We start from the raw sequence: 13,863 nt of genomic DNA on the forward strand, positions 1-13,863 counted from the left end.
TGGTTTTGTGTTTTCTTTGCAATGTGTACAAGTCTGTAGAGAAACAAATGTATTCAGTGTTTATTTTTTGTTTTACAGATGATAAAGGTCTGTATAAAGTTACATTTTAAATTCTGAATGTGATTTAAGATATTAACTAGAATTCTGTAGAAACTAAACCAGTAATTACTTTCATATTAAGTTTAAAAGGTTTGCTTCCTTATACAGCAATAGTTGAACAGAAAAAGTCCTCAATTTGTTTATAACATGTAGATACCAAACTTTTGTCAAAATACTACATAGTAACACCTTAAATTTTATTCTGTTACATCATCATTCTGTTGCATCTTAGGTTTATGGTCACTAATTCATATTTAAACAAGTTTCACATATTTAATAAGTGTATAACAAAAATTAATGTTTCAGAAAAGTTGCATATTTTATCAGTTGAAAATATGGTAAAATCATATACAATATTGGAATTTTAATTGACATAAGAGTGCATGTCTAACAATGTTACAAGATTTATGATTTCACTCCTTTGTGTATACGTGTGTGATTGTTTGTCAGCAGGGTTTCTCAAGTAGTTGAATGTGTTTGTACAGAAGTTTATGTAAGTTTGGACTATGACCCAACTTACAAATGATTAGCTTTTGGAGGTTCAGTTCACAAAAATTTAAGTTCTTATCTGTTAATATGGGACACTGGATTTACATTATAACTCGGTCAAAATGATCAGATTATGATGAAATTTGGTGGGCATATTTAAAATATTAGTCCTTACCGTCCTGGTAAAAATGGTCTGTGTCAATTGGTACTCAAACACACAGACAAAATTTTGTATTTTAAATTTGTAGTTTAAAATAAATTTTCAGTGCATTGTTGGCAGGTGACAGAGAAAACAAGCACATTACTTTGTAACCATGTTTGGGGTGTTAAATTTTGTAATATTCTTTCATACACTCCCCACAACGAACAACTACATATGGTAATATAGTTGAAATTACTTTCAAATTCAGTAGGCCATAGATTTATGGCATTGCTTACATGAGAAAATCAAATGCTCAAAACATATCTGCTGAATTTTATGAGCCGTCAGACCACTCAAATATATTTCACTAAACCAACCAATGAAAGGTTGTATTCTAATATATACCTAAGTTGTTTTTTTTCTAAGATACATAAAGTTTGTTTTGGCAACAACTTCAGCTTTCCTTACAATTGTTTCTGAAATTTACATATATGTTAGTAACACCTTCAACAATATATCCCCATAAGAAAAAAGTGGGGGATTTGTATAAGTGTACAGAAATATTTTGCATAGACCTATAAACATTTTATAACCAAGAATGATTTCTAACAAACTTTCAACTTCTGTGAAGCACATTTTAGTTTATTGTACCATAATATAGCAATGTTCAAAAGACCTTTTTATTTGTTAGGCTTCAAAAGTATGCCAGTCACATACAAATGGTTTTCTTTTTCATCACCAGATCACAGAATATAGCTCTAGTCCAGCTAGTTTATTGTACCATAATATAGCAATGTTCAAAAGACCTTTTTATTTGTTAGGCTTCAAAAGTATGCCAGTCACATACAAATGGTTTTCTTTTTCATCACCAGATCACAGAATATAGCTCTAGTCCAGCTAGTGAGCTTTTATTATGTTTACTGGACAAAATAAACTAGGGTAATAGAAGGACTTGCATAAAATTTTCTATCATTACTAACACTAGTCTAACCTGAAAAATCATCAAGAACAGATCTATAGAAATACATTAGTCCTAAGCAATTAAATAACATTTTTCAGCTCTTTTGTAAATATATTAACACTGTGTGTAATGAAGTGCTTATTAAGATTGTAATATTAGACATGTGAGAGTTATGAAATAGAAGTAGTCATTAGATTTTTTCGAGTGAGCATTTTGAAAATAAAAATAAATGATTGCCTGCACCACCAAGTAATTTGTTTATCAGATTCATAAACATTTACATTCAACTACTTTCTTTTTTGTACTTAATGCAAGCTTTCTTCAAATTGTTAATTTTTAAGCTGTGAAAGCAAAGGTCTGGCTTATTACAATATGTTTTTGTAAGATAATTTTAATATGCTAATCCTGGAATTTAAGAAATTCTTACTTTTGTATTGTTATCCACCTGCCAGTAAGTTGTAGGTTAGGGTCATTTGTTTGCAAAAAAAAAATTGTATACATTATATGTTTTAGGAATTTTTTCTTTATGTAATAAAGAGTATACAGTTAAACACATTTATTGTTTCCCAAGTGCATCTGTTCCTTTGATGAATGGATGTTGTTTTTTATATATCAAAATGAAACTATTAGTGGAAAAAAATATACCTGACTCATTCTGTATGTTTCGATTCACTGGTTTACTGTAAGGGGTGACAAGTTATTTTTCGAAACCATTTTATGGTTTTAGTGCTTATTATTTTTGAAGGGTTTGTGTAATTAATATGTTAAAGTTACTAACAATTTCTTCCAAAGTTAACTCTGGACAGTGTAATGGTACGTGTTGTATTTTATTGATGCATTTAAAAAATGTCTTAGAAATTGTACAGAATGTATGTACAACAATCATTGTAGTTGCTTCAGTTAGTGCTAAACATACATTAGCTGATGCTTTTTTAACCCTAACCCAAACTTCAAACACCTCCATACTTGGTTTTAAACAACTCTCTGGGTGTAGTATAATTTAACAACATGTCATAGCACTACACAGATTTATTGGAAAACTGAACCACAAGTTATATGTATATATAAAAACTAAACATTACCCTAAATACATACCAGAAAAATTGAAAAAAAAATAAATATAGGAAGACTTAAAGTAAGCATTCATTTATGTACATAACATGCTGTTATATGAACATCATGCTTACAATTTAATTTTGAACCCATAAACACCATAAATCACAATGTTTATTCACAGCTGATACATATATGGTGTTTTAAAATTTGAACCTCAGAAGTAGTAAGTACAAAAATGTGATTAAAACTAATTATTTTTAGCATATAAAACCTACAATATTTTTTTTTGAGTTAAAATTGTATTAATAAATTATCTACTTTTGGACGGATAGCAAATTTTTCTTTTTTAGACTTTATGTACTAATTTTGATTTTATTTTGAAGCCTTAGACTATTATACACTTTTACACAGTTACCATTAAGTTAATATTTTAAGTGCATCCTATGGATAAAAATATTAAATGTTTTTTATAAAAGCCATTACTTATGAAATCATCCCAACTGTGCCGTCTTCCAATATTAATTTTTAAAAATTTCAATGAATATTAAAATATCACCCTATTCTTATGGTGGCACATACAAGTGCCCAAGGTGTATTCACAACGTTTCTGTGCCATTTTGTTCATTTATGAAACTATCTCAATAACAGTGGGCATTCTGACTGGAAAGAAAGGAAATAGGCTAAGCCTCATTTTGACAAAACTTTCTGAAATCTGATAATATGAGGGTGGTAAAAAACAATAATTTATCTTATAGATAAGAAACTTATATTAACCAGCTGAGATGTCCAACAATGATTACCAGTTTTGTGGAATGTGATATTAGAGTACTTACACAACATATGCAAAACTTAATATCTTGTTAATAAAAAACAAACTTATAAATGCATTATTAGTGTTAAATAAATTTTTAGAATATCTCCCAAAGACCTTTCAAAGTTAATAATTCTTTATAGTGGTAGATACCATAACCTAGTTATCAGTTATTTTCATAAATGTTCAAGATATTCCAGAAACATTGTGACTGCTACCCTGAAAAGATGCATTAATAACTTGTCTTCTAAAAAAATGTTCAGATAAATTAGTTTTACTGAAACTAGCATACAAAGTTTAAACTGAACAATAAAACACATATAAAAGCATGCAAAAAGAGTAATGTTATAAAGAGCAAAATATACTACATTTTATCAAATAAACATAATACTAGTACTTTTAATAATAAACACAATGTTTGTGCATTATTTTAATGGCACATACCAATAATGAAATAATAAGTTGACTAGATGTCACATACATTGTACATTTAAATATGATAACCATTAATGCAAGAATTGTTTTATTGTTCTAAAAAAATGATTTATCACAGATACAATCTAGCACAATTTTTTTTTAAATTAAAACCTTGGAGTAATTTTATATTAATTAAAATCAGACCATATTTTACATTTAAAAAACAACTGTTCTTTACAAAAATAGTCTGGTTAATTATCTGGCCAATGATGATTTTAGTACTTCAAATTACCTTAAGTGTTTTTGGTTGTTTATGAATTACATTTTTCAATTTAAAGGAATAATAAAAAATTACTGTTGTAAATGTAAAGGTTTAAGAACTGTAAAAAACAAACAAAAAAAACGTACACCAATAATAATAATTCTGCTAATTGTATGCCCTGATCTAAATGTCTGAATGTTTACTCTGTGTGGTTTAAGAGCATAAATTAACATAATTTACACAAAAATGAAGCATTTGTATCTACAGTGTTATATTTAAGAGAGAAATTCTCATATCTGGACCTTCTTAAATTGAAATTTAACTCCTAATTATTTCATGTAACTGACGTAAAAAGTAACTTGTGGTTACACCTTGACATAACACACATTGCTTATTAAACTGCCTTGAAAATTCAAATATTTTTGTTTAAAAACCTAATTTTGTTTGCTTATACTTAGTTGTATATCCTGCTAAACCTAAAAAGTAATAGCATTTACATTTATTTATAAGGGTGAATCAAAATTCAAGCATTTAGTATGTAACAGTTTTTTTACAGACTCAATTTAATGACATATTCAGATTAATTGGAGGCTGACTATATATCATTAGTCGTGTTTAAAATGACATCCATCTCAAGAAATAAAGCAGAAACAGTTTATACATAATTAAGTACTACATTAACTACCCTGCCTCAAATTCTAGCTAAAAAACAAAATCCAAATTTGCAAGCTATGAATTCAACACTATTTTCTAGACCTAAAAATGTTAGTGAAATATACATTACTTTAAAACTTTAAATGCAGTCTTTACTGCAGAGCAAACAAAAAAAATATTTTTACAACAGCAACTTACCTGCAGCTGTTTTTTTTTCTTCTTTGTTATACTCACTGTAATGTGATTGCTACATATAAAACATAAAAATATTTCACAAATTTTATTTTTTAGAACTTAACTTAATATCCAATTCAGCCAACTGCCGTAGAAATCCTGTATTGGGTCTTACAGCTCTATTATTTCGTAACGTACGCAGCGAATCTTCAGCCGTCATTCCTTTTTTGATTACGAGGTAGGCAATGGCTACAGTTGAAGATCGTGATACGCCCATAAGACAGTGAATCAATACTTTTCCTAATGATGAAGAAATTTATAATCATATGTTTTAACTTTCAAGGTTGTTTTGTACTTATGTCAAAAAACGATTATACATGTTAAACAAATTCAGAGTATAAACACAGATTTTTTAAATGCCAAAATGTAAGTAATCACATCCCCAGGGCTTGTTTAAAACACGTTAATGACTGAAATTTGAAATGGAATTTACAACTTCATGTACTTAAATATGATAGTATGCTCCATTAATCAAGTAAAGATTTCATGATTTAAATATAATGAATGTATTACATGACTATACCCCAAATACATATATGAAGGTTTAAGCTAACTGAATTATTAACAATATGAGACCTGTCACGAAATTAGGTAGAAATGAGTGTAATTGTACAAAAAAAACATACTTTAGGCTTAAGTTTTAATAGTGTTAGCATTCTTACTGGCTGAAACATTTATGCACTGCTGGGTTATGTTTGTCCCAGCTTATCTTTGGATAGGACTGGTAGAACCCATACATCTCACAAAAATACTTTCAAGATGGCACTCCAGTCACTGTGGTGTATCCACAGCGACATATAAGGTTTCCATTTTAAAAACAGTTGTACTGAAAAGGTTAAATCATCATCAAGTACTGCAAAAGAGGAATGAAATAAATGGTACATGGCCAGAGAAGGAATATGCTGATTAATTTGTCTCATCTTGCTAATGTTTGTGCACCATTAAAATTGTTCTGTTTATACTCGACTGGTAAAAAATAAATAAATAGGTCACTTAAAATATTAAAACAATAAGCCAGTTTTTAATATCGATAAACTTAAGTTTTATTTAACAAGTAAATTACATAATTTATTAAGCAAAATGTTAACCTGAAGATGACCTAAGAAGGTTGAAACTTTCTTCTCTACTTTATTGTAATAAAAGTTTTAATACCCATACCAGCTGTCTCGAGATACAAAGAGGACAGTAAGAAAACATAACCATCCATATGGTGATTGCCATGGAAATCAGATATCATTAGGCCTAGCAACAAAAAAGAACCTCACCTGATCAGTAGCAACCAAAGTACTTCTCTAAGAGCATGATTAAATCTTTTAACATATATTCAACATGCTTTGGACGAATTACAATTTCATGTATGGACATAAGTTGCTAGTTTCATGTTACTTTAATTTATCATTTAAAAAAATTATAAAAGGTGCACTTAATGTTTGAATTTCCATTTGATTTCTTTAAACAACTGTTCACAACAGATGCTATAGGTGTGGTTTGGCTTGCCTGCCCCATGCCATGTTCCCTAGCTCCTCCCCTACATAAGATTTCTTCTTCCATCATATTGCTCACTGAATACTACTGTATCAACAGCATGAATCTCATACACAACTCTGAAACAGATCTATACAGTTCACAAAAGTGTCCAAGCAAATACAATCCCCTCTAGATTGGTAAAAATATTTATAATACTATCAAACTTGTTCCAAAAACATCCATCAACTTCCCCTGTATGATAAACAGATAATGCACTGTAAAATAACAAAAAAACATACCTCCACTTCTCAAAGCAGAATCAATGAAATTTGCTGCTTCATCAAAATGATCACAAATTCGAGCCTGTGGATTATCCAACACATTCATACCTAAATATTGGATATTAGTGCCATAGTAATAACTTCTTCCAGTGTTGACCTGACCAAAACCACAACCTTCTGCTGTGTTCACAACATGTGTGATGCCTATTTGCTGAAGATAAGCTTTGTTCCTGGCAGCTCTTCTGAAAAAAACAAACAACATATATTGTAAATTGCACACATTGGTAAATTCAAATTTATAGTAATTTATTTGACAAAATTCTAAGAATGTTACACACACACACACACAATTTGTTATATATTCTTATCCAACAGGAATTACAAGTTAATGCACATTTCAAGAAGTACATGTCAGATTGAGTATGTTACACTCAAACTATTTTCAGCATGCAAACAATTCATATAAGTAACACAAGAACAGATTGTATCAAAACTATATTTTGACATCATTTTGAATTTCACTAATAACCTCAGGTCCAAAATATTCACACTCGCATTATAAAGATATGCTCAGATTAGGAATTTAGAATTTCAAGAGGGGGGATATCCCTCACACTTAAAACCAGAAAATAAAGAAATATGGGACACTTGAAGCAACAAGTCATATCTCAGCTGTAGTAAGCTAAGTACAGTATCTTGTAACAGACTAGAGGTCACAAACACAAAGGTCACTGGCAAAAATTGTCACTGTGACACATACACAACAGCATTCAAAATAACAAAGAGATATCTTTGTCAGGGAACAATGCCAACAGAGTATGGGTGTCATCAAGATAAAACCAATAATCACACCTGTCATACAACCATCACATGCATCAAGCAGTTGTAGAATGAATCCTATTTCACATTAGGAGAAAGGTGTCAAATTGCCAGTTGCATCTCGCATGTGTGATCAGACTGTTGAAAAGGACAATGGGAAACTATTGTCCCCATAAATTTGATATATTATAGGAAGCACGCAAGGAAGTGTACAATGTTTTAGATGTGACAGCCTTATGATACTAGATTTTGCAATGGAAACTAGGCTGCAGAGATACCATCACAACACATATGGATTGTAACAATTTTGCTGGGCTGACTCCAAAATATTTTTGATATAATAAATTCATCTGTTTATAACCAACTTATTAAACTAAAACTACCATTCAGCAAATGAATAATGTTTACATTTTTAATTTGTCTTACATAGTCCAGAAACTGTTATACCTACAGAGATCCTCACCATTATATTAACTAAACTGTGGTATCAGTTTACTGTGTCCATTAATTTAACAATCCAACAAAATAAGGTTTTGTTCCTAATGAAGACACAGAAATTACAAACTGCAGGTTGTTTAAAACAAAACAGAGTATTTCTACATATATAGAACAGTAATGTTGATTGTGTGTTTATTTTTAATGTCTACTGTGTTTGACCACTATCAACCAGACTTATCAAACATACCCACCACTAGAACCCCAAGAAACATTGTTAAAAAATATGAGAGAAGTTAGAGATAAAATTTCACCTGGTCTATGCGTATTGAGAACTTGCAAATAATGTGTTGTTTTCCCATTTTTTTTATGTAAACAATCATTCAAATCTGTTTTGGCATTGGAATTATACTAAAGTATTGCTATTCAAAAGTAGTGACACTGCTAATTATTCATGCTAAACCAGAGGTTTAAGATGACAGCTCTAAGTTAAAGGAGAGTTTGCCAAAAGACAAACATGATACAATATGTTTTATTATCAAAAATAGAACTTAATAGCCATTTTTGCTTAACAATATTTCAGTCTTGTATGAATGAGATTTAGATTTTGACAGGCACACATATTTTGGAAAGAACAAAATCTTACTCATCTCCTATAAATATGCCTGGATAAACTTCGTCACAATCTTCAATCATCCTTGTTCGTTCTTCTGAAAACACCTGTCGACCCAGAAGACGTGGGAAAATAGTATAACCAGACACACGTAGCTTGGGGCAAGGCCGAGTATGAAGAATTATATTATGCAAGCGGGTGACTGATGTCGTCCCACTGCTATGTGTATGGTTATCTGGATACATGTATGCAGACATTTGCTATGTGAATAAAAATACTTATGGGACAAAAATGTATGGGAGAATTTGCAGAAGATTTCTATGCATAGTATTTCTCAAAGTGCAGTTTGAAACTGAAAATAAAAAGAAGAAACAGAATATTTTTCACCTAAACTTACCTCATATAAAAAACAACAACAACATTGTTATATATGCATTAAACATTTGACACGCAGCTTAAAGGTTCTTAAGAGATTATGGTAAGCAATTTGGTCAGGAGTCATTGTTGTTTTTTTGCATTTTTTAACAAGTTTTTTAATTTGACAAAAATTTGGAGGCAGTCATAACTATGTAACTAACTTGTATATTCTAACATATCAATCACTTTATCAAGATGAAATTAATTAGTTTAACCAATACATAAGCACAAAAGAACAGCAGAACAGAAATTTTCCTTTTGATAAATATTAGAGGTCAATGGTTTGTTACATAGTTTAACAGTCTTGTCTGTAAATTATTATTTATATTACTAACATTGACTTATTCTCAGGTTTGATCAAATAAATGACAGCTGGCAAGAAAAATAAAATAATAGTTAATATCCGTCTATCTATTTTATGTTACTTTGCATGTAATATTTTGGATAAAAGAAATGAAGCATACAGTACTCAATACTTACCTTCTTTACTGAATTATTTATTTAAAAAAATATTAAAAATTCTTACTTTTTTCTGTACTAAAGACATATAATGTTTACTAAAAGCTTGCCACATTTTATGAAGATACCTAAATGATATTATATTGTATTAGATAATGTATTAAAACAATCATATCACGGTTTTACTCATATTGTATTGCTGTATCAACACACTTTTAATAAATATGTAAAAACATGAGTTAAAGTAGGCTTACCACCGAAAATGGCTTTATTTGCAAAAGCAGAAATTAACGATCGGTGAACTATATTTCCTTATATTCATACAGTTGTCTTTTTTTCTTTTAGTGATGGTTTTCATACAAGACTGGCAGAATGATTGAGCTGCTACATTAAAAGCTTAGTCTGTGTTATTTTACCCAATAAATATTCAGTATTTTTCATTTAAAGGAATGTTACAATCAGGAGAAAGCATTTAAGTTAAAAAAAAAAAAGAAAAAAAAAACATTGTAAATTGAGAAACCTACTTTCAAGAACTAATATGGTCCAAGAACACAAGTGAGAACCAAAGAGAGACAATATAGACTTTTTTTAATATGCAGGGGGGTGCATATAAATATATATGCCAGTAATTAAATAATAATAAGTTGCTTTAAGAAAAAATGCTATTATGACAAGTACACAGCAAAATGTGCACTCAGGAGTGAGTTTCCTTTTTGTACATAATAAAAACTAAAAAAACTTTGCATTTAAACTCTGCCAATCAAAGATAAGTTTAAAATCAGGTCCTGCATTAGAATTACTGTACAGAAGAAAAACGACACTTCTATGTAACATTAAAACTACTTTTTGTTTAGTTATCAAAGTTACTAGATATTACATATGAAATAAAACTATTGGGTTGAGGAATAATTCGTGAGCGTTTTTTCAAGTTAACAAAATATATTCATAAATGAAATGCTTTCGCAAAATATTGCATGTCATTTGGTTGATAATTTTTGCTCTAATAGATGGTGTGTTTGATTTTCATATGTCTTTAATTTTTGCTTTCATTTTCAGCTCATTAAATGGAATGTCAAATGGACAAAATCGAGCGTTTTCGACACCATCTGCTTTTCGCATTTAATTTCTTGCAATTTCGTTTACAACAATGCATGCTATATACCTAGGTATTACATGAAATAAAGTATCATAATAAATGTTTTGGGTGTAATGTGTTCATGCATTGAAGTATTGTATAGTCTTGCATGTAATGCTTGAATGAAATTATTTAAAAACGCTCACGAATTATTCCTCAACCTAATATTTTATTAGTACACTGAGCAACAATTAAACCAGAAATTAAACACCAAAACATTCTAACAAGAATTACAATTTCACTTTACAACATCATTCTCTGTGTTTCATAAACGTTTAGTAGCATTATAAAGGAATAAAAATTTTGTGAAAAATTAGTTTTTTTCAAATTCATGAAAAAATATGGAAGTTTCAAGTAACTAGAGACAGCAGGAATCAGTAGCTTCATGACTTCAGCTTGTGGTTGGATGGATACGAGTTCAAGTCTAGCACACAACATGCTGTTGTGCCCTGTCAAGATACTACCCCATTTGTCCAGTCTGTCAAGCTATATGGTGGGTACCAGCTATTAGCTGGGACTAACCTGTAGTCAACTGGCATCTTGTGTGGCAAGTAAGGATGAGTAACCACTGTCATCTGTTTATGTCACTTGAAAGCACCAGCCCTATGTGCCTTACATAGTACACAGGGATTGAACCTTATTAACTTACTTTATTGTAAGCACATGTTAATTACAATAGATTTAGCAAGTTAAAAAAAAATCTATAAATATTAATTTTTTTAAGTTTTTATTTCAGTATTTAGATCTCTTGAATATTCTCAGTAATGCTCAAGTTGCATCAGAAACTCACCAAAAGCTTCACCTGGCTGTTTAAATTAGTCTTAGGAAATAAAAAACTACCTACTCGTTTATTTTAAGGTTCCTTTCATACAATACTGCAAAACATTTTCTACTCAGTTGACCTATCTATAACACAGACGAATTTAAGTTTAAAAAATTTTGCCAATCTAAGTTCTAAACATGCATGAAAAACTACAGAAATCAAAATATTTAATAATATCATCATAAGTTTAATTTGTCATCCACAATGATAGTTAACACAACACACATTATTAAATACTACAAAACTGTGCCTGACAAATAACAAAACGAGGCTTAATGGTAGGTAATGTTTGACATACCCTACAGTGGTGTGCACGGACAACTGATAGAACATAAAACATACAGCAATAGCTTACATAAACCAATTACAGTATATTATATGCACTGCAGAAACATAAATAAACAAATGACAGTATATTATGTATATATAACAGTAAGTTAAATACAACACAGTAGATCAGTATTACATAGGCACAATGAAGTTATTCAAAAACAAAGGTTTAGAAATTCTTTCAGAAACTAAACTTTTAGGAAACAATTGGGAATATTTTTAAATTTTACAAACTGACAAAGGCAAGTAATTTGTTCCCTCACTCAAAGTGACCAACAGTCACAATGACAAGTTATATTACAAATATTAGGTTACTTAAAATCTATAACAGTTATTAATGTAACTAATTATAAATTATTAGTAGTAGTAATTACGAAAAACATATGGAATTACTATCTAAATAGTAACTTTAATAATAATGGCATATGCAATTTAAATTTATAAATTATTTTACACATCTTGTGGATATTAAAATCTACAATGTGGAGCTTAAGTTATTTAAATAAAAAGTAAAAAAAAAAAAGTTATATAACACATAAGACACCCATGTTCCACATAAGCCGAGTGTTCAAAGGTTTGTTGCAATTACTACATTATTGTTGCTTATTAAGTATTTATAACTTGTATTACTACTAATACCTGTTTCTTCAAATAATACTTTATATTACTGTCATTGTGCCAATAAAACTGGTAACTGCGTTATAAACTACGAACAAAAACTACAAACTACTAACTTCATCACCACTGAAACCGTAGTTCGTAAAAACACGACAGTGTCTTAGGTTTAAACCATCAATTAATGACAATAGTTACTACATTGACTAATAGTAGTACAAATTTAAATTACAAAACACACCAAAGGTAGTTTATTTTTTATTTTCGGAAAATTTTAGTATTTTAACGTTTAAATGACATAACACTTTTCACTTAAAAGTTTAAAAGCATCTATGCAACAATAAACAGTAAAGAAACGTTTAAATATTTTTAATAAAGTAATATCACAATAATTTACATTTGTCATGTAAGAAATATATTTAACTGAAGATAAAAATAGCTAAGCCTAACATTCACTAAAACTACATACAACCACAGTTAGTAGCTGAAACAAAACAATTAATACACAAATACGAAGACAAGCTTCTTAAAAAACACAAAAGGCCTGCAGCATGTTATTCTATTGGAAAATGTAATTTCGTTTTTACTTCTAACAAGTTAACCAGTAATAGGGAGAAAATTTCGAAGTACCTTTACGCATGTACTTATTTGCTTTTACTTTGATGTATTCTAAAACAATAATGCTTAATCTTTCCTTTCAAAATTGACTCTTGAGATTCGGCCATTAACAAACAAGGAGTGTTCTACGCTTTCTCAAAACACAAAACATTATATTGAATTTGTAATTCTTTTCGCCGTGCGAGGGGATTGCAGTCGAATCCGAATGTCTATGTTTTCGAGTGTTTATCTCTAAAACTGACATCCCGATGTACAAGAAATTTTTACGCAAGATGGAAAGTCAGTGTCGGATAGTCCTTCCTAAATTTGGTCCGGATCCCGATACTGAATTATTTTGAAGCTATTAAATAAATAAATATATATGGGAGATATATTTTCGCGGGGTTCGGTAAATTATTATCGGATTTATACTAAATTTCATTGACACTTTACAATTGAGACTACTCATCACATTACAGAAAACGATCTAGATCGTTGATCTTTCTGGTTTTGAGAAGGTTTTTAGGAGTTTTCGAAAGTAAAATTTGATGTTGTTCAATAGAAACGCATGCAATCTCGAAAAGAAGCAGCTTGGAGAGGGTATGCACCTTTTCATCGCCGATAATATTTAGTTAAAAGCCTCCTTTTTTTATTTTTCGGAGCTTGTTACACGCAGTTCTGCCAGAAAATAAAATATGATTTATTCTTAGTTTATGTGGGCCCGGCATGGCCTAGCGCGTAAGGCGT

At 29.8% G+C, this 13,863-nt stretch overlaps 1 protein-coding gene across 9 annotated transcripts; it reads right to left on the minus strand.

Moving 5' to 3' along the window:
• Positions 1–2,705: 2,705 nt before the first annotated feature.
• On the minus strand, positions 2,706–13,406 carry LOC143240349 (dual specificity protein phosphatase 3-like). Of its 9 annotated transcripts, none has more exons than XM_076482652.1 (4): positions 13,150–13,406; positions 8,774–9,092; positions 6,892–7,115; positions 2,706–5,365 (listed from the first exon to the last, which is right to left on the minus strand). In XM_076482652.1, exons 2-4 carry the CDS (start codon positions 8,995–8,997, stop codon positions 5,172–5,174), a joined length of 642 nt encoding a protein of 213 aa, XP_076338767.1. In that variant the 5' UTR covers positions 8,998–9,092; positions 13,150–13,406; the 3' UTR covers positions 2,706–5,171. The 9 variants fall into 9 exon arrangements, with proteins under 9 accessions (XP_076338767.1, XP_076338772.1, XP_076338770.1 ...); XM_076482657.1 differs by having other exon boundaries at positions 8,774–9,000; positions 13,150–13,391; XM_076482655.1 differs by lacking the exon at positions 13,150–13,406 and adding an exon at positions 12,917–13,019.
• Between the last annotated feature and the right edge of the window lie 457 nt (positions 13,407–13,863).

The sequence above is a fragment of the Tachypleus tridentatus genome, chromosome 13, assembly GCF_004210375.1.
Source record: "Tachypleus tridentatus isolate NWPU-2018 chromosome 13, ASM421037v1, whole genome shotgun sequence".
Lineage (NCBI taxonomy): Eukaryota > Metazoa > Arthropoda > Merostomata > Xiphosura > Limulidae > Tachypleus > Tachypleus tridentatus.

Coding starts and splice junctions, on each gene's coding strand:
- LOC143240349 (XM_076482651.1), bottom strand. Junction 7,116..8,773: donor GGCATATTTATAGGAGATGA/GTAAGATTTTGT, acceptor TGTTTTTTTCAG/AAGAGCTGCCAGGAACAAAG. Junction 5,366..6,891: donor TTCTGCTTTGAGAAGTGGAG/GTATGTTTTTTT, acceptor CTTCATCATTAG/GAAAAGTATTGATTCACTGT.